At 40.1% G+C, this 27,573-nt stretch overlaps 1 protein-coding gene across 1 annotated transcript; it reads right to left on the reverse strand.

Moving 5' to 3' along the window:
* Positions 1 to 382: 382 nt before the first annotated feature.
* Positions 383 to 27,561, reverse strand: LOC127024479 (protein spinster homolog 3-like). Its single transcript, XM_050909065.1, has 12 exons — positions 27,354 to 27,561; positions 23,532 to 23,597; positions 22,840 to 22,976; positions 22,157 to 22,308; positions 21,190 to 21,256; positions 20,052 to 20,242; positions 18,112 to 18,264; positions 14,767 to 14,956; positions 9,263 to 9,328; positions 3,936 to 4,034; positions 959 to 1,127; positions 383 to 442 (listed from the first exon to the last, which is right to left on the reverse strand). The coding sequence occupies exons 1-11, from the start codon at positions 27,559 to 27,561 to the stop codon at positions 960 to 962; spliced, it is 1,497 nt and encodes a 498-aa protein (XP_050765022.1). The 3' UTR covers positions 383 to 442; position 959.
* Between the last annotated feature and the right edge of the window lie 12 nt (positions 27,562 to 27,573).

A 27,573-nucleotide genomic window follows, 5' to 3' on the forward strand; every position in this document is an offset into this window, starting at 1 on the left:
ACTTTTCATACTATCTACATTTTCCAAATTCTACAGGCAAATCTTACCCTGCTGAGAATTCATAGGCCTCCCTTCCCGATCTCCACGAGACATTCTGCTTTCAATGGTACTGTCTTGTTTAGGTTAGCACTCATGGCTGTGACAGCTCTATACACTATGTTCTGGAGCTCCCCAGCTCCACAGAATACTCGTGCCTCTTTTGCAGATGGGGGAGGGTTGCCATATGCCAATGCAGTAGCAATTTTTGACTCACAGTCAAAAGCAGCCAAAAAAGTCAGTATGCAGGATTTTCTGCCATATGGAGGAATTGTTATTTGGCCTTTTCTCCAGCTGTATCTCATTAAGCAAAAAGGAAAGAAAAAGGGGAGGACATTCTTTTCTTCTTTGCAAATCTTGCCCCAGAGTTCATCTTCATTTGAAAGACAGCGTTCATTTCTGGTCCCTAGAAAACCAAGTCAGAGCAGAAGGAAGTTGTAAGAATCTAGGTGACTGAGGACAGTGTTCTGTCCAATTCAACAAGTTTTCTTTAAGTCTTTTACACTTTGAATATGACTTCTTTCAGGGAAGAGGGAGAAGTATTACAGAGAGAGAGCTAGGACTGGTTCTACTGGGCTCAGAAAGACCAGAGTAGAAAAAGAACTGCACCTTCCATGAAGTCTGTAATGGTACATTACAGTAAAGCTATTTGATTACCTCCATTACTGCAGCATTTTGAAGGTGTCACTAATAGCACTTCCCTGATCCTTGTGTGTTCTGCAGTCTGTTTTGCTCAATATGGGAGGTTTGTTTAATCTGAGACTTTGCTGGGATTTTGCCTTTATTTTTTTATAGAAACTAACATGGTATTAACATAATGCAGACATTTGTGTTTTAACTTTACAGAGCTGATATCACGGCTAGTGTACAAACAGGAAAGCAATCAGATACTGGTTTAAAAGTTACAAAGATATATAGAAACCTCAAAGCCTCTCCGCTTCTTTACGATCTTCCTCAATGTAGAAAGATGTCAGGAGGAAAAAACCTCCTCCAAAGACACCAACAAAAGCACACACGATAAAGCTGTACTGCATGCTCCAGAAACTCCACTGGAATGAGTGAGCATTCTTGGCCTGGATAGCACTGGAGATCTAGGGAGTGAACAAGGCTGTCGTTAATCTGGGATAACATCACCATCCGCTCTTGGTTTAAACAAACTATTTACAGTGTCGTCCTTGAAAAGAATAAAACTAGGCAGATAGGGACAAAAAGCCTGCTACCAAAGTTTGTCAAACCCAGTACCCAATACACCTGTACTTCACTGCTGTCCAGCTTCCATTTGGTCAAGGAATCTCATGTTCTTTTATACTTTCAGTGCCTCCAGTCACAAGAGTAGGAAATACTGCAACCAATGTTTAGAATGTTTGGTAAGCATTAACTCACTTTACCATTTTCTAGCCCATCTCCAGATAGCTAGCACAGGACAGACATTTGGCAATGTCCTTTATAATTTCTTAATATTATTTGATAACTTTATACCTCCCTAATCAATATCAAATGGATAGAAACAGGGGGTTAGCATCAATACAGGCACAAGCAGCAACACTCATTAAAAAGGGAAGAGCTGGAAATTAATTTGAGACAAGAGTGGAGTCTGCTTTTGAGCCAAAAGGCATTTGAGGAGTCATGGAGTGACATTATGAGGAACTGGGAGGAAGAAGATACCAGGCAGCCTCTTTCTGCACTGGTTGGAGGATGAGGTTGTAAAAGCTATAAATGATACACATGAATTTTATTTTTGTAGACAGAAAGAAAAGCTGATTTCAAGAAACATAATAACATTCAACACTTAACGCAGGGACTTAAAATCTCTTCTTAGCGTAAACAAAAAAATGGATGTTGAATGCAGTCATTTTTATTCCCACATTTGTTCTTGATGGTTAGAATACGCTATGTGACTTGAAATAAACAAATATGAGACTCTTCAACCTTTGCTGGGTTTAGTATGATTATTTATGACAGTTTAGGCAGATAAGAGCAACATCAACTCTAAATGGGTACCTAGGGACTACAGCAAGCGTAATCGCCAAAATACAAACCTAATGCATTTAATTTTAAAATGCTTAGTAAGAAAATCTCTGGAGTGCAGAGGGAAGAAAAACAGACTCTGAAATAGACTATTCCCTGACTCTCCAGCCCGTTTTTAAGCTAAAGGGTTAGCTGAAGCAGGTTAGTAAACAATAGCAAGACATGAATGCAGAAGATTCGGTGTTTAATCAACAGCGAACATGGGCAGCGTTGGTATATTGGTTCACAGAAGCATTCCAGAAGACAACGTTGTGCTCATTGCAAGGACCCCACTTGGACATACAGCAGTTTTGTTCCTGGGTTTATTGCCTCTGTTCTTTGCAAAGTTGCAAAGTTACCTGAGGTTAATCTCATCTGGATAAGTTTTTTTTGTCTTCACACTTTTCGATTAGCTGCTATTTAAGGCAACTGCATGCAAGGTACTGCATAAGAAGTATTCTGCACACAGTTACTGATAGGATGCAGCAGCACATTCAGCAGGAAGCCTCAATTCTGCCTGTGCCTCAAAGATGGCAAAGAACAGTGGGTAAGAGATACAAACATTTTCATCTTTCGGGCAGGAAGCATAAATGAATAGAACAGTCAAAGGGAGAATGCACAAGACGTATTTCAGCTTTTAAGATACCTCCCAGTTTTGCATATCATTTCAGCCATTTTTCATGACACAGGGATGTCAGTTATTATGTTCCCCCATGCATGCAGCCAAATCAGTGTGAGGGCAATAGTTTCCGAATACACACCAATGAGCAAAGTGATCTCTTCATTTGCCAAAAAAAGAGAGCCAGCTCTCCCAGTGAGAGAGGGCTGTCTTCGCTGCCAGACAGATTACACAGTTGAGACTCCAGTTTTCACCCAGTTGAGGACAAGGGGGATCTCCTGTCTGGCTGGACCGGTGGCAGCTGTGCCTGCAGGCACAGCTCACTCGGGCATTTCTGTCTGGCCCTATCTAACCCTAACACTGTTAACATGTGACAAAGAAAGAACAGATATTCCTGAGGTGAACTTCTTAAAATAAACTTCCATGTGAAAAAAACTTTAAAGCAACAACAACAACAACTCATTCTCTCTCCCATGTCCAGTAAAGCAGAAAAATTAAAGTGGGTGATTGGTTAGCTACTGTGTGCAGAATTACTGTGTCTTAAATCAAAAATAAGGAAGGAAGGAAACAACACTGACAGATATCATCCACTGGAACTAAAACAAATGAACTGCAAGGAGAAAACGGTACTAGGCTGCTTTGTCCAGAAGCACCTAAGGTCAAGTAAATGTAGGAAGAGCAGAGAAATCAGGTCTCAGGCAATATGGGAATCCAAGGTTAAGGTAATTTGAGACCAGAGCTTTGAATGCCAAGTAGTATCAAAAGGCAACCATTGCAGTCACTCGTGTTCTGATTTTCAAGAGAGCATTGACTAATTGCAAGATTTCAAACATCAAGATTTGAACTAAGAGTTTTAGGTTTCAAGATACAAAATGGTATTTGATTAATTTCCATGAAACTCCTCACAAACTTAGCAGAAAGTGCTTAAATCCAAGTACAATACCCATGACACTGTCTTTGCAAAACTGCATGCCTTCAAAACTTTATGAGTTTGCAAATTTAAAATCAAAATAAATTTCTACATACTGCATGGAACTACTCACACCTACAGGTATAGGATTATATTCTACATACCTGCAGTGTCACAGGACCAGAAGTTGCATGCACGTAAAAATGTTTAGAAAAATATCTTTCTGTATTCTAGTATCAAGGCCACCAATTTGAGTAACTTCTGATTTTGGACCACGAAGTGTCTACAGCCTATGAGAATCTGTCTCTCAGTTTCTAAAAGTTTTACCCTAAGGAAAGCTCAATAGGCAGAGAATTCACTTACAATCCCAATGAGATATGGGCTGCCTGCATCTCCCAGCAAATGGCTCACCAAAATCTGCAGGGCAATAGCTGTAGACTGCCGTCTTGGTGTCACAACGTACTGAAACAAAATACAACCCACAAGAGAATGAATATTAACAGAGTGAATCTCATGAATGGCCAACTACTTATATAACATGCTAGAGAGAGGAATATATTCATTTTTATATATTTCATATTCAAACACTGTTTACAAGTTTGGAGACAGAGGAGTTATGCTGAGCAAAAGAGTACACTGGATGTTTTGTTGAGGAAAAAAACATTGAAGAAAGCAACACACAAGGGAGAATGGCAATAAAGTAGGAAAAACATGACTCCCCTGCCTCCATTCATAGACTCACAGCGGCTTCTGCAGATTCACTTGGCCATGCAACTAATAGAAACCTCCAGCCAGTAACCCTTGCAGTCATACTGATTTACTAATAAGGAGATTCGGCACTGACAGCCTCTGAGGAAAATCTCTTATGACACTGTGTCAGCAGGCATGGTCTAAACTGCTGGGAGGAAACTGGGGTACCTGGAACCTGAAGTAGCTGCCATGGCTATAAAGGATGTCAGCTGAGACCTTGCAGACCACGTGAAGACAGAGGGAGGGGACCCAACCTGGCAGACCAGAAGGTGCCTGATGGTGCTTTGATGATAGCTCTGATGGCAGAAGTTTGCTGCTTGTAACTGGATAGCACCTGAGATATAGCTAGTCTAGTAACAATATCTCAAAATGATTATGCTTTTGAGTGCACACAGTTTAAATAACAAGTTGAAGAAGATGTGGTGCACATCCAGAACACGGCAAAGCATCACATAGATTAGAACTATTTTTTAAAATGAAATATAGTCATTTTGGGGTAATAAGGGCTTTATGTCTGTGCTACTGAAGATCAACAGTGCCTGAAGAAGCACAGTATGATTCTACATAATTGGTGTCTTTCTCTTTCAATAACACATTTACACAAAAAGCATTTACAGTCAGAATGAGACAGAAGCAATTTTAAAACTTCATACCTTTGTTTTCCAACCACTTGCTCATATCAGAGACAAAATGCTTAATATTGTCCCAGTCCTCTATTCCTCAACTTGATTTTTTGCAAACTGATCTGAACATCACTTAGGGTGTCTCAAACACTAATTAATAGGGCGACTGGTGTTTTACCAAGAGATAAACTCAAGGTATATAACCTATATTGTGGCTCTATAGCCACCTTCAAGGAAACACTAACATGCATGGCAAGTTGGGTTTAGAAGAAAAAAACAGATCCTGCTCTCATATTCAATTTAGAGTTTTATTATCATTCTTTATGTTTAAAGAGGCCTCAGAATATTAGGTAAAAAAATATGTACCTGCCACTAAGATGTAGCTATATCACAGTAGCAACGTTAATGCCACATCTTTAGGGTGAGTGGAACTGCATTAATGGACATTAAAACAGGCGGGTAAGGAAGCAACATTGTCCAAGACACCAAGGTTAATTACTCTTGTGAGAATAAGAGCAAAAAACATTTCAGTGCCATATGCAGTCAGGACCTATACATACCAGTAAGTTACAGCATTTTAACTATACTGAAACTGCAAATCCACAGCACAGATGCAAAAAAAGGAAGGACTATAAGCTATAGTAATGTAATGGTTGCATTCAGGGGTGGATTGACAGAGGATTCTGTAGCACTGCATTCCTTTCCTTCTTGCAACCCCCCATCTGCAGGAGCTAGCAGACTCCTTGGTATGAAGACTGGAGCACATATAGAATCAAAACACATAAAAAATGTTATTTTGATAAAAATGCATTCATAGAATAATGCACAATTTACATCTTGAGTTTAAGTGTCATGATCATGCCAAGCTTTTTCCATCGCTATGGTTTTCATGCTCTCTCACAGACGTATTTCTACCATTTTCTCTCATGTTTGACAAGATGTATGTGCTGCAGAGCCTTTCCCTAAGATGCAGCTCTTCTGGGGGGTGCCAATTTGGATAATTTTTCTCAGCAAGATCACCTATTTTCACAAGGCTTGTATGAACTCAGGTCTTCCTGAGGTGTCTCTTTATCAAACTTGGTTGAAATCCATGGTTTCAAAACTTCAAGAGAAAGAAGACACAGACTGTAGTAAGTCTTGTTTCCTTAGGAAGTGAGGCTATGAATCCCATTTAGATTTAACAGAGCATTTGATCTAAAATGAGAAAGAAAATGGACAGATTTCCCCCAACACAATTAGCAAAAATTATAGCCAACTTGGCTATCTGTCCTCTTATCTCTGCCTAGTAAACCCTTCTTGTAGCCAGGGTTTTCTAAGCAGTAACATGCCTTACACCCTGCTGGAATGCCAGAAACACAGCAATGAGCAGTGTTGTCCTTTTTTTCTACAGTCAAATTTCCTCTGTTCAGAGAGGGAGTTTCTCAAGAGCTCCTATAACTCATTCTATTCAGTGGCAGCCTTTTGGTCCTGCTTACCCCATATTGCAACCAGTTTCAGTAAAGAACCAGCCCACATTGGCAGTGCCCTTCTTAGCCAGAAATGGCCACAAACTTGGATACACAAATCACTCAACATGTTAAAACAGCATCTTTGCACCCAGTAAGAGTACTCTATATAATGCAGTTTTATTAAAAGACACAACTTCCTTCCTTACTTTGTGCACGTACAGCTAGCTTGTATCCCTTTCCATTCTGAGTCTCTCCAAAGTAGATATTTCTAACCATGGATGGAACATTTATTCTTCATTAGGCATATTTAGATACAGTGCTTCAACAATAACAAATATTAAATCAGGGATGTCTTGGAGATCTCTTCAGAGTTACAGAAAACCACTTTAATGTCATGTTGCCATCACACTGCATCCAGTCCCCTGCCAGCATAAGAACAGAGTCATGTGAGACTGGCTGATATGGAAGCTGAAATCCTTGTCTTCCATGGGATGAAGGAACAGTCCAACAGCTCCTCCTCACTGTGGTCATGGCACACTTCAGCCTAGACTGAGCGCATGCAGTCTACCCAAGTTTTGTTTTCTCTCAGAACCTGCCTGGAGTACCAGTTGAGCATCTGCACTTTGGGAACAGGCTCTTGTACAGAAAGAGAGAGAAAGAAACTACAGTAGAAAACTCTGAGCTTGGGAAGTAGACCTTGCTATGACAGACTTTATTAGTGGAGACTGTCAGTTCTTTGCTCTCCAAGGATATCATGTCATCTGTCCTAGACTCAGATTTCTTTTCTTTTATTGATAATGACAGGCTGTGTTTGAGAAATACAAATCAAATATTGTTATGCACTTCTTAATATATTGTGGGCATTGCAGGCATGAGAAAACATAAATGCACTTTTGCTCTCTCAGTGCCCTGCACCACTTCCTTACCACATTTATTTAATATCTCGTATCTCTAACTACAAGAGACACATGGAACAAAGCTGTAACAAGAAAAATGAAAGAGAAGGATAGGATGTTTCCTATAGTTACAAGGCTCACACAAAATCTGCCTATGCTATTATTCAGGTTCTTCTGCACAATGGAAACCATATGCAAGAGCTCAAGGCACTGTAGGATTCACTAGGAAAAGAAGAAACCAAACCCCCCCACACAGGGACTTTGAAATAGCCATAGCATCCTGCCCGTCCACAGTGACTGCCCAGTTACCCATGCCATGTCAACAATGCAGAGGACATCCTACACACTGTCATCTCTTAGGAGATCCCAGTCCAGATGCCTTGACAGATAAGCAGGGTGCCTGTCAGGGTTTAATCCCAGCCAGCAACTAAGCACCATGCAGCCTCTTACCCCTCCCCGCTCCCAGTGTGATGGGGAGGAGGATTGGGGGAAAAAAAAGTAAAGCTTATGGGTTGAGATAAGAGCAGTTTAATGACTAAAGTAAAATAAAATATAATACTAACCAATAATAATAAAAATATTATTATAAAAATAATTGTAATGAAAAAGAGTATAAGGAAAAAAGAGAGAAATAAAACCCAAGAAAAGACAAGTGATGCACAATGCAATTGCTCACCACCCGCTGACCGATGCCTGAGCAGCGATCCGCCCCTCCTGGCCAACTCCCCCCAGTTTATATACTGGGCATGATGTTCTACGGTATGGAATATCCCTTTGGCTTGTTCGGGTCAGCTGCCCTGGCCGTGCTCCCTCCCAGCTCCTTGTGCCCCTGCTTGCTGGCAGAGCAGGGGAAACTGAAAGATCCTTAACGTAGGATAAGTGCTACTTAGCAACAACTAAAACATCAGTGTGTTATCAACATTATTCTCACACTAAATCCAAAGCACAGCACTGTACCAGCTACTAAGAAGAAAATTAACTCTATCCCAGCTGAAACCAGGACAGTGCCCCAAACAGATATAGTTGCAAATCCTGTTGTGCTGTCTCTGGAGGTTTTAGAGATCCTCCTGCAGACTATGTGACAGAGCTGTCAGCTAAAAAGCAGATGGAACAGACAGGCTGGTAAATGCTCCTATACTTCCCAGGGCACTTCCAAACAAAGATGGGGACATGTTGGGAGCCTTCTCAAACCCCATATTAGCTTCCAGTTCCAGCATCTCCTACGCTATCAGCTGCCAAAAACCGAAAAGACAGAGACCCGTTACCTCACAGATGGCAAACATACTTCCTAAGGGACACTCCATGTACAGCCTCCCAGTAAGCCAGCGTATTGTAAGCAAGGCAGCTACAGCACTTCTCCACTTGCACATTATGACTGTAGTTGTACGGTAGATATCTTCATGTTTACAGCTGAATAAGAGGCACAAAGGTTGCTACATGCAATGCATCTTGATGTATTAGCACAAAGGAAGAAAGTCCTTATCATTCAGTTAGCATCTCCCTTTGTCTTCAGCTCCACAGGCCGCAGGATAAATGAATTCCTAGCTACATTGTCTGGCTAGTAGTGCCATGTGGAAAGAAAGAAAAGTAATTTTCATGGCAAAATAAGAACATGCATTAGCAAATCCAGCCACATTATCAGAAATCCTACCAGTTCACATGGGAAACAATGCAAAAAGAGAAATTACTGTCGTTATCTATGGCACCCTTCAGACAATGTAATAGCAGTAATACACTGAACCCATGGGTTTTCAGCAGGATGAAACACAACTCCCAAATAAGATTGAGAGTGAATGAACAGACATCCACAAATTCAGCGGAATTCCATCATTCTTCTGATAAAACAATTAGTAACATTTAGAATTCAACAGATCCAACCTGAAGCACATTTATGGTAATACACTGAATGTCTGCTCTCAGGGGGAACGCACCACTACAGAGCTCTATAAGGAAATAGTTTCACAAGCACTTACCAACAGTATGTCTGTCACAACAGCCCAGTTTACAGATAAAAACAGTTCTCCAAATGCAATAAAAATCTGCAAAAAAGAAGAAAGCAGTGACTATACACACTGTATTGACCTTCTTTATTGTGAAGATGAAGGCTCGCTCACTGACTATACTTATCTATGTAAGAGTTGTACATACCCATCTACTTATAAACTAAACTTCTCTATCTATGCTCACAAACACTACCTTCATCTTAAAAGGGGGGAAAGGAACCAGAGAAGGTATGTGGGTTGCTTTGTGTCACAAATCCTCAGCAGAAGAGCCAAAATAGAAAACATACTTCCCTCCCAAATAAACTGTAATGAACTGCTGAACCCAAGAAGAGGAAAGCAAAAGCCTGTGAAGAGAAACATTCAGCACAGGTTTAAAAAGTGCTCAAAGATCTCCCTTTGCTCAGGTTTCCAGATGAAAACAATAGAACACCTCTGTGCCAGTACAAGTACTCTTAACGGCTCCTTCAGAGAGATAACTTCCAAAATGAAATGAACTCCAAGAGACAGGCAGCCTCAAAGCCTTGGTGCCCTGTGGGAATTCCCTAATTCATCACAGATGGAGACCCAGCCATCAGGAAAAGGGGTAGGCCCCCAACAGTTCTTACACCTGCGGTCTTAGAAAAGATTAACCCTTTCATCCAGCCCTGGACATAGATTTGAGCAGGCTGTACAGACTAATTGATACCTGAGGAACGCATTAAAGCTATGCTATTAAGCTGGAGCAGTTCTAGAAGGCAGAATCTATTTAGTGACACAGGCCACAAAGGCAGATGGCACCTAGGAAATAAAATCCATTATAACAACAGGTGCCAGCATCTTGTTCGGTAAGATCTTGGTCAAGATGTTGTATCTGGTTGATGAAAATGCAGTTCTAAGAAAGGCACAGTGGCAAACTATCAGATGTTTTCAGAGGGGTAGCTTACATTCTCCTAAGAAGAACCAGACCTATTATACATCTTCCTATGACACCCCTACCTCCTCTGTGTTTCTTGCCTGTACTGTTCATGTGTTTTCTTCCCCAAACCAGTCTGGAGAAAAAGTTCCTTGAAGTACAGAGGTATTTATTATAGACCTTTATCCAGACATCTTTTCCTTCAAAATGCTTTATATAGGTTTTCTAATTTGCAGCTGAATCTATTCCTCCATACATAATTACTTTTCTTTAATTTTTATAACAAATATCACTTGGTTCACATACTCCTTGACTATGTCTTAACTCTTGGATTTACGCATCCCACTATCAAAATCTTTCCACTGGTACAACGTTGGCAGACCTTGCCCTTGCAAGAGACAGAATGCAATCATTCTTCTCCAGTTCCATGACTGTTGCAATAACAGCCTGTAGACTACAGAAACCATGCTGCATGCTAGTCTTAGCTGGAAAGCAAGTGACGCACCTTTTATTAGAGAACTTTGGGCCATACACAAAATGAAACGTGTTCGTTAACATGGGCAGCAATATCGCACAGTTCAGCTTTTTGCCAAGCCACCCGGCAATAAGGACTACCAATGTCAAATCTTGCAGCCACCAGAAAATACTAGCCCTTCATTGTCTTATTTCAAGATAATACTCTCTGAACTCTCTTGGAAGATTCAAATTCATCAAGGACCTTCATTTCTTTTTTTCCCCCTGATTCCATACAAATAAACTTTAAATGTGCTATTGCTTAACTTAGAATTGCAGCCTGTGAAGTGATCAAAGTGGTACTCACAGAGGAATTATAGGCAAATGCAGGAGTGCAGTTGAATCCTGCTATACAGCGATAATGGCATGAACTTACGTAAATCCTGTCAGTTGTGCCATAGCTAGCAAGAAATAGTGCAGGTTAAAGTGAAACAGGAAGGAGACAAAGAACGAAAAGATTTATTTAAATCCTGGCTGATACTTTAGATATAACAAGATGCAAATACAACAGTTAGAGCAGAAGGTTCTGAAGACTTCCAAACTGTTTCTAGATACCATCAATGGAATAGATGACTACCTGCCTTTATACATCAAATGAGAGATTGGTCTATGTCTCCCTTACAGGAATCTTGTGATGTTTAGCACTTTTGAAGTGTTGTTTCTAGTTTTCCTTTCTCTTCATGCTTTTTCCAAGTTATTTAGTCTCTACAAGCCCCTAAGAACAAAAGCATGTCATGCCTAGTGCAAGAAAACAAAGTAAAATTCATCTTTAGAAAATAAGTTATGCTCTCAACCTAGAGTTTGAAGGAAGAGGAATTAATGAAAAATTATCCATGATAAGAAAATGTAATATTCAGTGGCTAAGGCCTCATACTCCAGAGAGTAATTATTTCATGCAGAATTGTGTTAACATTAGAGACATAACTTTGTTAGCTTTTCTTTTCTTTCCTAAGGTCTTGTGTGGATTGCAGTTGTAGGGTCACCAGAAAAATTTAACCCAGACAGTTTTGGAAGGTAATAAATCATTCTACAGATTTTATCAAGGTATTCTGTCTAAAACCAATATCAATTTTATACTTTCTCATGCAGAATAAATGCAATATGGTTGAAGAGCTGGCATACTAAGCCATCCAACTGTAAAACAACTGCAATCAATAAAGAGGAGAGAGTTGTATGTTCTTTTCTCCAAAACAGGTGGAGACATCCTGGAAGTACTGTACTTGGTTAGGGAGAAGGGCTGAGGATGGCAGGAAAACAGTAGAGCAATGTTCTATTTAAAGCGTATCCTTCTGTCCCTCCTGCCTCTCAATATTCCTCATACTGTCTCAAGTTCTTATTTTAAATTAATATAGAAAAGGTTTCCATTAAATTTGTGCAATCATGTTTGTGGCATGCCCATTCTAATCTGCTAAGTGTACCTAGAAAAGAGTGAAACATCATATTTTATTGCTGTCACCTTCTCCGGGATCTCCAACTTTTTTAACAGACAACGCTTAATGTTGGTCTCCAAAGGATACAACCAGAATAACGTCCCAAATTTTAAGGGGATTTTGCTTTGTAGATGACTGTTTACATTCATACCTAAAGGTAATATGAAGAGAATTAGATTGTAATCAATGTCAGTGCCAAACACACGTTCTGCTTTTAAACAGTCATGTGCCTCAACAACAAAATAGGGAATCAGTATGGCTAGACCATATGTGATCAACGATTTCTGTCTTTTCAAAAAGAACTATACCAGGCAGGTGTATCAGAGACAAGAGCTGCAGAATGCCTCCTTCAAAGGCAAGTTGCAGGTCAAGACTGCATCCTGATACAGCATTACCATCAAAGATAAGTCTGTTTAAATCTAAGTTACCGCAACACCAAATATTGTCCAAGGGTCCCAGTCACAGGGTTCAGTCATGACTTTCCAAAGCACCTGCTGCACTGCAGGGAGCACAGGTCTTTCATCTTGTTTTGGAGACAGGAACAGATTTAGACAGAGCCTCCTCTGAGATAACAAAGCCAGGTAATTTTTCTCTGTCTTTTCAAAGGTAGTCTTTGAAATCAAGAACTGGGTGTCCAGAGAGAGAAGAGAAATCTCATTACATTTCAGTTCACCTACCCCAACAGAAACCTTGGAAGTCCAGCCATATTTCCAGGTTAACTTGAGAATTCTTGTGCTTTGAAACATTTCTTCCAGCTTTGGCCATAGCTGATTAAACCTGTCTTGTTGCCTTTCATTATCCACTCAAGACAGTGGAAAGCACCGTACAGAACTTACTGTAATTGTACACTGATGCACGTATGCTTTTTTGCTTCAGTAGCTTCCGCACTGTGAAGTGATGGAGACAGGTTTGCTAATGTCAGTGTGCCTGACTAGACAGTGACTGGAAAGCCAGTTTCCTCCTAGTGTCCTACACAAATGGAAGATTTGTTTCAGTGGGATCTTCAAATTAGATGCACCAGCTGGCACGCCACTCCAATTCTCACACCAGTATGACTAGTGTCAGATCTTGTTTAGAAAGCAAGGAGAGGCACGGCTGCTGCCAGAGAAAGCAATAGTTAAGTAGCTGTAGTGGTAAAAGTACTAGAAGAATCAGGTGCTTAGATTATGTACAATTTATTACCACTGCACGTTGTTGACATTACATGTTGGAACACCTGAATCAAGCACATGAAACAAAAGACAAAATGGCAAAGTCTCTGGTTAAAAGACCAACTGGTCTGCCCATGGGAAGAAACTTAAGGAACACAGTTATCCATATCCCACTGCAGAATTTCCTCCCAGATAACACACTGCTTGAAAACAGAATGCTGTTTGCAAGGAGAGAAAGATTTTAAACAAATTTCTTTTTATCAGTCCTAATAAAAGGTATATTTTGGTAATTCAAAACCAGTATATTGATTCACTCATCTAACACAGACTGGCAAATGAAACTGTTGTTCTCCACCTTTAATGACAAAAAAAGAACTGAAGGACATACTCAGAGCGAGAATATGTGGGAACCTGAGAAGCAGAAAAAGAAAATGGCTAATTCTTTTGGCACTCAGATCTCCACTCTTGAATCTAAAAATAATCTTCGATTTCACATTTTGCTTTGTGTACACACACTCAGACATACAAATCCATTTGTTTTTTCCCTTGGTGTAAAGGCATTTTTCCACAGGAATACACATTCCTGAGGAGTTAAAAGGAAAACCTCTCTGAATAAGTGTTATTCTTAGAAGCAAAAAAACTGCAGAAGTACCCTTTTGCAAAGAACTGTTGATTACTGTAATTAACTTTACTTGGATCCTCTTATTTATGTTAATCATGGTAATTGTGGCTATGGAGTCACAGGAAAAAAGCTTGGAGTCTTTCCCTAGCTGTTACTAGATTATAGTTAAAATAAGGTTTACATTCAGTTCTCTCTCACAGGGAGTTTTTGGAACTATTCATCATTCCTAGTAAGTTTCTGTTTTTCCCTTTACTGAGAACAGAATTTAAGTGATTTATACTTCAGCTTGTATTGCCAAAAGCTTGACTTTTAAGATCCGCTAGTGATTTGGGGCTTTGAAGGTGATGGCTAAATTATTCTTAGCAAGAACTGTGCGTATTGTACAGTCACAAGTACACCAATCTTTAAGTGTTCAGAGAGCAAAAATAAATAAGAATACTGAATTAGTCACATAGCATTAAAAATTAACATAAGATTGAGACTTCCTTTAACTACATTTTTGGATAAGGGACACTCTAGCTTCATGCAGCTAACTACATAGGCTTACTATTCTCGTCTTTAGTGGGGGTGGACTCTATAGGTCCTGAGGCCCAATTTATAATGTTCTGACTGCCTGCCCCTTTTACTGGGCCAAGTAATGCACGATGTGGCTCTCACAGGACAGACCGCAGCTGCAGGCAGCATTACAGCAACACGCACAGTGCTTAGCTGGCAGGCCACCTTGTCGCAAGTCACTGAAACCTCTTAATGGTCTAGAAGATTGCAGAGAATTCTGCAAAAGCCACCCCTCTCCTCCTCCTCCCCCTTCCCTATCTCCCCAGGATCCCAGAAGACATTTTTCTAATGATAGACAGATTGGCACTTACAAAAGTGGAAGGGATGTTCGTCTGGGCCACCATCAGAGCTATGTAGAGACACAGAGCAGAAATGAACATGCTCATGGCACAGATCAGAGGATCAGCTTTATTGTTTATCTTCCTTAATCTTCTTGCTGCTTCTGCCCCAGTAATGACACCCAAGATTCCCGTCCCAATGGTGATTCCTCCAAATATTAGGCTGGTGACAAAGCAAAGGATTCAGTTGAGCATAGTAAGACCATACCGTGGAAAAAAAAACCTGGTGTTAGCTTCTACCTTTAGTTTCAGAGGAATCTTTAATGGGGAACTTGAATTTTATTCCACTTGATCTAACCCTCGCACTCCTTCTAAATGGATTTAATCTCAAGCCTCAATTGAAGCTATGCCTCTGCAACTGAGGCTCTATCCCATGGAGCAGATATTTTCCCACTTACAGAGCCGGTGTTATGCACCCAGGCTCAAGGAGGACTCTTCTCAGTATGACCTGGCTTGGACATCCAGTGATTCAGAGGAGACACAGTTATCCTGGTTACCCTGTGAACCAATCTACTCAGTCATCCCTAAAACACAGATGGAATAACTCTGTATCACAATCTGCTGTATTGGAAGAGATCCTATCACATGGAACTATATACATCTAAATTGTAACCCTCTAGTTAGCACAGCTGAGATACGTCTCTTCTCTGACTATGGGAAACATCTACCACTTCCCAAAAGAGTTCAAAAAATACTGAATAGTTAACTAGTGGGAGGTCCATGTAGTATTTTCTGAATGCAGAATTTCAAATGCCACTCAGCTTTGTGTATCTGCAAATGCAAGTGTGTTGTCCAGGAATGACAAGTTCATGTTTTAAAAGTATGCATTTGAATAGCTTAGAAGATTCAGCTTCCAAAGGGACTTCCGTATATGCTTTTCTCTCTGTCCCAAATGAGTTCCTAATGACAAAGCAAATCTCTTGCAACAAGACCAGTGGTGCCATTGATTGTTTAGTGCATCAGAATTCTCCTGAGGCAAACAGGGACAGGAGCATTGTGTTCCGAGCACAAGTACTTCTAAATATTTCAGAGTGCTACATGGTCAGTTCTGTACAATTTCCTAAGCTTCCTCTGACTGCAAAGCAGAGTAACCAGCTAGGATATGATCTATTCCTTTAAACTACAGTGCATCTACTTTTTAATTTCTTTCTGGCTGATTAGGAAGAAGTCAATAATTCTACAAGGGAGAAAAAAAAAGTATTGCTATACAAGATAACAAACTTCAAGCATATTGGTACTCTCCCTGTAAGTTCTTCAGGATTCTGATCCATCACTCACTATAGCTTGATAGTGACGATATAGATTGTCACTAGGCAGAATGACTATCTTAGAGATTTGTCTGGGAGAGGCAAGTTCCAAGGTAGACATTAGCTGATCAAAGCATTCATGGAATTGTGTTTAGAAGATTCATGTGTCGTAAACTGCAGTTGAAATAAACCTACAGCTGGGAAAAAAGGGAACAGCCAAAACTAAATCCAAGCGCAGTTCAATTGACAGGGAGTAGGAAAGGACAGAAGCCTAGTCCTAGGAAAAGGCTGCTATGGGATCTTTTAGGGTCTGACAATGCTCACTTATCTATCTGATCTGTTCAAAAGTGTCTGCACACTGCCTATTTATTTACCTTGAAAGGATTGAGACCTGAGTCAGCTGTGGTGCCATTTGAATTTGTGTTTCCAGGGAGTCTAAGTGACACAGCCCTGATCCTTAAACAAAGCGTGCAACTGCTGAACAGCCAGAGGGGAAAACGTCCTTAAAGTATCCCTGAGCAGGTCTGGGAATGTGCAGCTCAGTTCTTCCAGCACCATCAGCTACAGGTCTGACACGGTTGTTTATATTATGTTTCTTTACATCCCCCTGGAATAACAGTCTAAAACTGGCCTTATGCTGCTTCTGGTTATGCCAAGGTTATTTTTAAAGCATCCTGTAAGAAGCAGTATATGAGGTTAAACTATCAGGTGCTCCATTTTGCTTCCCTGAAGACCATGTCTGCTCTAGCAACATTACTGTGGAATAATAATTCAGAAGGTGGATTAGAAAACAAAACATAGGCTAACACCTTCAGCTTAATAAAGGAAGTATTTAAACTGTATCTGTTAACAGATACAGCTGAACAGTTTAAACTGTTCAGCTTCCCTTCTCTGCCTACCCTGAGCCAGACTCCTGAGTTCACTCCCTTCCTCCGGATTATTCGCTATTAAGTAATGTGCCAATGGTGACATCCATGGACAATTGCATTTCCCATTGAAGTACTTGTGGATGACTATTCAATCTATCCAGTTACACTACAAGTCGGAAACCACTTTTGAGTTGACTCAGTTATTCCATTGCAGAAAAGCAAAAGAACCCAATTACCAGAGGGCACACTCAAGGTATGATTACTGCTTTTCCCTTTAATTGTCTTTACCTGGAAAGACAATGTAGTAAGCAATTAGTTCTTGGAAATCCATCATGAAGGCAGAGACTGAAACCAGGTTTGGGATACCTCCCGAAGAAAGGTAGGGACCCTTGTATGGAGGCCACTGGTAGGGAGTCAGTATATAGAAGTGTCCCAGTGCTCACTGTTATTGAGGGTAGCCATGAAGACTCAAGAGGAACACAGAATACATTTTTCTATTCTGGATAACACATTGTAAGGAAAACAACTCTCTTCCTAGCTGGGGAAAAGTGATCTCCAAAAAGCTGTATTATGATTACTTCAAAGTCCTCTCCTGTTGTAAATTCCCCTTGCCCATCCAACATTTGATACTTATTCATGAATCTTTATTGGTCTGGACAGCCTCTGTAAGCAGAGCTCTGCTGGCAGTTACTCACAAGACCAAATTATCCTGTTTTGATGTAATGATATGATACTAGATCAAATTCATCAAGCTTGCTTTATGCTGGGAGTCACAATGACCTGGCCAACATGGCAGGAGTTTTAAAACCAGACTTACAAGAAGGTAATAGGAAAGTTACCAAAACACAGGATCTAAACATACTTCAATGGGTATTTAAGTAGCTCGGGGTGCACAGTCGATTGTCAACTGAAGTCCCCTTGCTAAAGCTGCTCCTTTCCCTGCAAGTGTTCCTGTTACTGCTTCTTTCCACTTTACTTAAGTAGGGCTGGCAGCATCTTTCCAGTTAACTGAGTGATTATAAACAAACAAACAAATAGGAGTGTCTCAGCATACCCAGAAGCAACTTAGTCTAACATTCACACCCAATTGCCTTCACAAGAAGTGTTCACAGTCACATCCTACCTTCTGCCTTTGGAAACAAACTGTGACTTAGCACTGTGCAGTGTTTCTAAGTGTGTTTCCACAGTCGTGCGCACCTCACCTGTTAGATGAATTGCATGATTCTTGGAGGCATGGTGATACAATGCCCTGGAGAACCTGAGCCCTGTAAAGGAACAGTGGTACCCACATTCCCAGGGCTCCAGTAACGAAGGCCATGGCAGTCAGACCCAGCGAGGACCAGACAAAACTCCAACTGAAAGTTAAAAGAAAGAAATGAGAGATATTAGAAAGAATGGGGTGTGAGGAAAAAGGGAAAGCCTACCTGCAATATCCAGGATTTCAAGCAATAACAAAACAATTCATTCAGACATCTTATAATCAAAATGCACTCCCTTGAAGATATGAATTTTGATGAGGCTTTATCTATGAACTTCAACAGTAGAGTACTAATTAGAGCAAAGAGTATGACCTACTGATTTCATGTTAAATCCCAGTCCTGGTCTCTTGCAGATTTCATTGCCAACTTTTGCTAAAACAATTGCTGTGAAATTTTTGATAGCAGAACTACAACAATAGAACAATGACACTACCTGAGTAAGTAAAAATAGACTCTCAGTCTGCACAGAGACTTCTCCTTTTTCAGACAAAAGGAGAAGCATTTTAAAAAACTGTCCAAATCTTGTCTCCTTCCTGCCCTATTCTAGGAGAAAATTAACTTTTTACTGGTCTCTTTCTAGTTAATAGTTTAGGAGAAAGTTCCCTTTGAGGTCAATAGGGAGGTATGAAATCTTAAGACTAAATAGAAGTGCTGCAAATGACCAGGTGACCACCAGACTAGAGGATTTGTTAAGATATGAACCTAATTCTTCATCTTCTAAAGATAAAGGGCTCTTGGACTTGATTAAAAGTGGAACCCCCTGGTTTTTGGCAGTATGTCCTTATGCTTTGGAAATCAATTGCTAAAGGAAAAGACAATTAAAATCTATTTTTACAACATTATTGTAAACAGGTTGTAAGGAACATCTTTGTAGGAAAGCAACTTTGCCGTTAGTCAGGAAGGTTCATTTTTGATTCACTTCAGACTGTACTGCCTACAAACTGTGATCCAACAAACTGGATCTCTAATGTATCTGCTGTTCTGGATGCAAATCCGATGCAAATCCAATCGTCAATTAGAAAACCCTGGATCCTCTAGAAGAGGAACACTCCGAAGACAGACAAGGTCCCAGGAAAGCAAGAGGGGCTTGTCTCTAACTAAAAGCGTTTGATCGGGACCACGGGGAAGCAGCCGGCGGGCACCGGCAGCGCGGAGCCGGGTCTGGCGCAGCTGCACAGCGGCACCTGCTGTTCTCAAGCCGGATCCATCTCTTCCTCCTGCCCTGGCAAGGGCTTTACGGACTGCAAGGTAACAGGAGTGCGAAACCTGCTGCAATCAGTATTTTACTTCATCTGGCAGGTCAGCTGGTGTTGACTTTAATTTTTGTGTCGTTAAAAGGAAGGGGTCATCTGCCAGCCAACAGGTTAGCTGGTCAAAACATACGTACAATTACTTTATAAACCATATTGGGGTCCTACGGACTCTGACCTCTTGTATCAGAGGCACAGCAGGCTCGCAAATACCATATAAAGACTGCCGGAGACATGCTGATCCGACCTTCCTCAGGCACTAAGAATTACAGATAAAGTTACACCTGCAAAATACGCACTTTTACCAATCTAGCGTACCCTACATGTTAAAGCAAGAGGGAAGGGGAAACTTAGTAGAAAATAGAGTTGGATTTAAATAGGAGCACACTGCCATCATAACTTTGCCTCCTTCCTCCTCCTCAAAATGGGAGGATAGCAGAAGCAAAGAAATTTTTAATCTCTTGCGTAGCATTCCTGTAAAAGAGTGGAAGAAAGATTGTTATTAAAGGTGTTTCAATCATCTTGTATACAGCATGCGATACAAAGGAGCTGAGCGGGATTTGATGGCCATATTTCTAATAATGGAGCGGTCGTTCTTCAACGACGGGAACCTTTGTTGCTAAAATCACTTACTTCTTGGCAAGTGATATGACATCTTGACACCAAGTAGTCTTGGCAGTTCTCTGTACACCTGGTTTCTCAGCTGCTACTCGTATTGTGCCCGAGATGCTCAGTGCTCTGTGGGCTGCTGTCCTTCTCTGGGTCCTGTGAGGGACCAGTAGAATCAGAAGAACCAGTGCTAGGCCTCCCATGCAAGGAGTTATCTGTAGACACAAGGCTGGTTAGATCAAGGATACCTTTTTTCTTATAGTGAAAACTCCACAGCAATTCAAATTCAGTGTTAGAATTACATATCGGAGAATTGCAGATACGTTCAGAAATAGATGTGACTTGCTGTCTGTAGGTCATATTTGTAAAGAAGAAAAGTGACTTTGGTGATTTATGGTGACTTTGGAGGAAAGATAATAGATCCTCTCTCCCCATCATACAGATACATGATCGCTCCCTCTGATTTTGGAGAAAAATATGTGAAGAAAGAAAACTGTACTGTAGTACTCCGACCACAAATGCAAGAATCACTGATGCAGTCATCAGTGTTGTCTGAATAACATCAGACTGTTATTCCAGTAAACATTCTTCCCCACTTATCCTGTACTTGCTAGTTAATTTTATAGATAAGTTAGGAGAATCTGGCAAAGTACTTCCAAAGCACTAGGTGCTCAGTATGGAGAGACATCATGATGACATGACCAGAACAGAAAAGGGTTTTTTTTCTTGAAACGCTCAAATAATAGAAGTTGTTCCCAACAGCATTTCAGAAAACAAAGTTTCTTTATTTTCCTGAAGAATTATACTGGTGCTACCAGTGTAATGATCATTTCACCTTCAGTTTCCTCTGTTTGAAGAGGTCTTGGTGCACTGACAACCATTCCAAGTGTGTCCTCAGGTAAGAGGAACATCAGCACCTGCCCTAGCTGCTGTACAGTTTCACCTATGCCTGCTTCCATTCTGCAAGAGCTAGGCCTGAATCTTCCACTTGTCCTGCAGGAAGAGTTCTCTTAAACACCAAGTTCATGACCAGTCAGACAGTAGAAAGTCCTTCCACTGCTCACCTCTTTTAACACAATGAACATAAGTAATCTAAACCCCAGTGATGATTCTGATTTTACAGTGAATGGCTCAGCCCCATGAGTGAAAGTGAATAACTCACCCTGAACGCCCAGTGCCAGTCACCTGTGATATCTGCCATGCCGGCTGCTAGGACATAACCAAGACCACTGTAAGCAACAGAAAGGAATAATCAGTAGGCACCAATGAATTCTTGCTGGCTGAAATGACATGTCTTGCCAGCTAAGGAGAGCACAGAGAAGTACTCTGTCATAGTTTTCAAAACAGATAAACAGAAACAACCCTCAAGGTCTATGCCAGTCTGCTTGCCAGCCAGTGTTAAAAAGAGAGTCTAACCTCCTCAGAGCAGACTTGAGATGGTGGCAATAACATCCCAGATTCCCCCTGGAATACATATTCTGTAAAAAGGCACTGCAAATCCAGATCAGACAGCCCATAAAGCAGTTTATTATTTACTCTTTTCTATGCTAGCCACATGAATTAAGCCCTGCAGGAATTCCTTTAGTTTTAATCTGCCTTCTGGGCTCAGCCTTGGCTGCCTGCTCTAATAAAGAGTATGCCTCCAAACCACTTAAAAAGCCCTTCTCCACCTCTTCTTCAGACACAATGTCAATTTAACTAAAAGAGGAGAGGGAAGTGCCAGTTCTTCCTTGGGAGACATTTAATGGAGGGTTCTTGAAAAATTTGTCAAGTAAACAAATATCTGAAAGCTGCTTTCTTCCAAAACCCAGAAATAAATTACCTACCCCCATGCACATATTTCTTTTAGAATTGATTCAATATTTTATTCAAAGCCTACTGGTTTTCAGAGTTTAGATTCTCCCTAAAAAATGTTGGGGGGAAAAAGCAAATTTTTCTTCAAGATAAATACAGAAATAAGCCTAACCAGCTCTATTTAAACATGCTAAGCAAGTGACAAATCCTTTTGCAAGAGCCAATGCAGACATACATCAAAATATGTCTAATCGAGGCTCAGGGTATATTGAATTGCAGGCGTGGTCAGACAGAACTTCAAAAGGCGGGTCAGTTTTACTAGCAAGAAAACCAACCTTCCCACTGGAATGAAGATATAGAAGATCGATAGCATTGTGGTCCTTTTTCCTTCCTCAAACAGGTCTGCAATGATAGTAGGTGCTATTGTGGAATAACTGGCCGTGCCAATGCCAACTAGTCCTCGTGAAAGAAAGAATATCCAGTAATGCTGCAGGCAAAAGACATATTATAGTCTAAAAAAGCCCCTGCAAGAAAGAAAGCTTACTATTAACAAGGTGCATTTTAGTGGATCAAACGTACCAGAGGAAATAAGAATTCAACTGCCTTTTGCATGCGTCTGTATTCCTTCCACTCACACCCGCTTCCCTCCCATGCCACTGCTGTGCTTTCTATGTCCTGCACAGTAGTGACTTAGAGTGACACCCAGATGGAATTACAGGATAGGGTCGATAGACCACAAGCTTGCCGAACAAGCTGCTACACTGTAAGGTCATAATCAACAAACATTTGGGACAAAACTAAGATCCCATCAATTGCAACAGTAATGTGTGGGTTCTCCATTGCCTAGGCTGGACTCCACCATCCCATAAAGCATTCTTGCACAAAATCCATTTAGTCCAGGCTTGGGGAGTGAGTGCTCACTGATAGCTTTTCCAAATGTGATCAGGGAAGTACTCTATCAACTCCTGCAAGACGTATGCAGATTATTTTCATAGTACCCTCTAAAAAAGCAACATACCAATTCACTGATGAATGAACTGCCTAATGTTACACCAGACCAGAAGAAAATACCAGCTCCAAGGATGATTTTCCTATTGTAGCGGTCACCAAGGTATCCAAAGATGGGGGCAGCCAGCATGTAACACAAGATGAAGACTGGAAATCCAAGAAGGAGCAAAGACAATATTGGTCAAATTATTTTTATTGTACATACTCCTCACCCCTCAGACAAACTCAGGTTATTTTTTAGGGCAGAGGTTAAAGGCAGGCCGAGTTTGTAGAACTAGTAGGTAGATTGATCATAGAATCATAGAATGGTTTGGGTTGGAGGGCACCTTAAAGATCCACTAGGTCAGGGTGCTCAAAGCCCCATCCAGCCTGGCCTTGATATTTACAAAAAGGTAAATGCAGATTCAAAAAAAACTATGCAAAAATAAAACATGTGTGAATTGCTCAAGTTCTGTATTTCTTGAGAAATTCCTTCATCTTTTGTGATTCACTTGCTGTAGGATTTTTGAAGGACTCAACTCCAGTCTTCCCTGAACCAAAGACTTCCAGTTTTGCATTATAGTCAGCCTGCCCACAAGTGGAAGTGAGCAATACCGCACAGGAGTAGGAACTAGAAGAAATAAGTAACTAGACTGTGTTTTAGGAACAGACCACATAGATGCAAGGCAAAGTAAACTATCCGAACTTAAGAGATTTTATTACCTGTTTGCAGTAGACCTGTATCCCCATCGCTAAGCTTGAAGTATTTCTGTATATCTAACAGGATCCCTGCAACAGAGTCAAACACTGAATGACAGCGAAGTACCCTGCTCATTCCTTGTAATTCTATTCATTTGCCAACTCAAAGATTTATTTCAAGAACAGGGCTTGCAAGAACTGCAGCACATTCAGCTTGCTGGTTTACATGTAAACCATTACTCTACCACGAGCACAGATACACAGAGAATTAAAAATTCTTATCACTATAGATAAAATCCATGATCTTCCACTATATAGGTCTTATAAGAGTCAGTTTACCCACTATTTCAATCAATATCACAACTGTTCTGTTTCTTTTGCACCATTAGTACGTAAGCACATAAACAGTTCACAGTTCAGAGTTTAATGGACACAATGTGAAACAAAACAGCGGCAAAGTTTTGCAGCCAGGAGATTGCTATCTTCATACAGCTAATCCTAAAACTTTCTTAATGATCTTAAAATGTTAAAACGAGTTGAAATTCCTTCTTTTAAGAATAACTGTTAATATTTTCAGTATATACAGTATTCAAATTAGTGCATGTTGGATTTTTCAGGACACAAATGGTTACAGTCTTCATTAGCCAATGGTGGCTAAATCAGCCCATAGCCAGGGAAATACCACTGTAATTCAGATCACGGTTCCAATCGTGTAATTCTGTTCATATTTCCATGACAATTTTGCAGAGATCAGATGAGATATAGATAACTGCGGATTTGCAAATTAACATTTTTAGTGGTGCCAATGACAGACAAACTTCACCAGAAGTGATCATTTCTATTTGTGATAAATGGCTGACAGAAATTCCATCTCAATTTCTAACCATTCAATAGCTGTGGAAAAAGGCTAGAAAAGTTGTCAAAAAGTGTGGAAGAAAGTCACACAAGCAACAAACTGAGGGAAGATCCATAGATCTGGCACCTCATAGATCAATGAATGTTGTTGAGACAAAAAGGTCATTTTCATCTCTACATCATGCCAAGGCTGCAGATCTACCATCTCACCTATCTTGCATTTCTGCATTATATTCCTGAAAAAAAATTAAAAATAGCAGAAGATACTGCTTTGAATAAGCATACCTTTACTTCGATATTGAAAGATATCAATTAAAAAAGAAATTTCTTCTCATGCAGCTTTAGTTTAACCAAAATAGTCAAAATCAAAATATTATTAAGAGGATGAAGCCACCACTTATGAAAACAAGTTCTGTGTAAATTGTCTGCTATGTTCACAGCAGCTGATCTGCAGCAGAATGGAGCTCAGGGTGAGGTTAGCAAGAGGTACCTATTCTGCTCCTACGGTGTAATTTACATGTTATGCCATATACTATGCTGCTGCAGCCACTGAAAAGCATTCTTGAGCCAGCTAGTTTAAAGCTAAATCCATGCTCTCCCACAGTCCCCGTGGCTGCAGCATTATCTGTCTCCTTGCTATTTACTGATGTGACTTGAATTCAGTGTAGATCAAGGTGTAGCCTAACAGCAACACCAGAGGTTTTATAGCTGTTTCTCAATGACTCTTGAACATATTCTGCATTTAGGGTTTTCCTAATGGTCTCAGAAGTTTAAGTCAGTGACTTCATTCAAACATTTTGCATCATTAAAACAGGACAATCAATTGTATCTATACTTTCTGGTAGCCGATTATCAACACACAGAAATACTGTATTACAGGAACTTCAGTGTTGGACTAATAGAGTATTTAGAACAAATCACAGCTAGCACAAGACTTGAATTGAACCACAACTTCATCTGAAACTAACTTTCACACTGAGCACCATTAAAATGCTATCCCCTCCACATAACTGAAATAACTGGCCTGACCAGTTATTGGCAAATTACAAAGCATTGATCCGAACAGCTTGGAACAGGATAACAGATCAGAGGGGAAAAAGTCTGCATGATCACCATTTTTAACAAACTGAAGACTCAATTCCAGCAGACAATTAAGTGGAAGAGCCTGTTTTCTGTGTGAAGATTGATGCAAACTCTGTCAAAGCCTGTGAGCAAAACTGGCCGGAAACCACAACTTCATAACTGCCACCATCTTACTTTTAAATACTGAAGCCTCTCCTTCTTCACTTCCCTGTTAACTTATATGTAACAATATATTCATACATATGGACAGCTAAATTCAAAAGTACTGATGCAAGAAGTCTGCAATGCAGCTGAATTCTAGCAGATTAAGAGTATATTGCTGTGGTATAAACTGCAATTTACAGATTTCCCCCATGACCCAAGAGGTCATAGAGTTAACTAAAAAGTGTTTTAGTCATATATTGTAATTAAAGTAGATGTTTGATATTTCAAAGGCCCGGACACTATCCCCACCTCTGCTCTTGAATTGTTACATGTCCCTGAAGGTACCTCACTCGCAAGAAACTGAGCATGTTAACAAGTAGGCAAGCTTTACTTCACAGGCCTTCTTGAAAATTTTAAGCTCTTAGCATGTACAGGAGCCAAAGAATAGCTCAAAGCCTGGAATGAGCCAGATGACTGCTTGCACTTAATATTTCCAAGTGCATACTCTCCTAGCATGCCAGTTCTTGCTCGAAGATATTTTCATCCTCTCCTGTCACTCCCCTTCTCCAGGGAAAGTTACTTGACAATAGAACTCATACATTGAAGTTTTTCACTAACAGTCTTGCAGTATCATTCAGCATGCACTCCTACTTGTTTCCTTCCCTCTTATATGTGTGGTTAAGTAGTCAAAAGAAAAAAGCTTAAACTGCTAAACCCACTAGCCTCTCAATTTTTAAAGATACTGACCAAATGTCTTAAATTTCTGAATGGTCTAAAAGTGGTAAAAATAATTAGTTTGTGTACTGTCACCAGATATTAATTCCAAATTTAACAATCCATCCTTTGGGTTTTTCCAAGGTTTTAAAACATTTATGATTTCCAGGCCACTCAGAAGTAAAATACAGCAAGCTCACAACAAGTGTTTCCTCCTAATTTATAAATCAGATCCCTGGAAGCATGGTAGATGCTTAGGAGTGATGCTAAACGGAAGAATTTACACAGACTACAGTTTACATGGGAGGAAAAAACATAGATTTCCCACCAGTTTACTAGAAGCAATGTTTTGCTGTTCACAGCTAGGTAAAAAAAAAAATTAAAAATCACATTTTGGAAGAAGGATATTATTTGTTAGAAAACAAGTTGTAAATTTGGTAGGTGATGCTTAAGGAAGTGGGTCTCCATTCTCTTTACACAATCATGTTACACTCTTCATTGCAGAAATCACACTATTTCCAGCAGATCATGAGGAAGTTAAGCCTCTCCTAAACAAACTTGCACAAAGATAACATAATTTTTGTACTTTTAATGAGGGAATGGCATCACTATTCTTCAGATAAAGGAATGCCATATCTAATCTGCTAGATCCAAAGAAGGCCTGGTAAGCTGCTGCATACAATAAGGGGAAGCTTCTTAGTCAAATCTCTGTAGAATCCAGACACAAAAATAGACTAGTTGCTCTGTATGCTAAAGTCTGTTTATAAGAGACTTATATTTAAAAATATGAATCTTAAGCATTTAACAGATGTGATTTTTATAAGCATTCTACTAACTATTAATAACTAATACATCATTTATTGGTCTTTCAAGATTTATAATTGGAAGTTTCATTAAGAGTATGACCAACAGGCTAAAGCAGATAAATGAGAAACATTAAAAAGACATAAAGCATATCCTTACTTTAGAAAACATTTGTAACTACAGAGTAAGTAGAGCTGTTGAGAACTTAAATTTCTTTTTCCTTAGAAGGAGAAAATAGGCTCTCACCTGGTACAATGAACCAATCCATGAAATTTATTAAATTCACATAGCACAGCACAGCAACTATCAGGTAATATCTCTTTGCTGGACCATTCCTTGACACAGACACGAATGGACCTTGTCTCACACGTGCTGCAGTAGCTCCATAGTTCTGCTCCTCAGGAGGCGGCTGGGACTGCAAGCCTGTGTTTTCATGTGCACCAGGGTTTTGCATATTTCTCAGTGC

Source organism: Gymnogyps californianus, chromosome 20 (genome assembly GCF_018139145.2).
Source record: "Gymnogyps californianus isolate 813 chromosome 20, ASM1813914v2, whole genome shotgun sequence".
In the NCBI taxonomy this organism is placed as follows: Eukaryota; Metazoa; Chordata; class Aves; order Accipitriformes; family Cathartidae; genus Gymnogyps; species Gymnogyps californianus.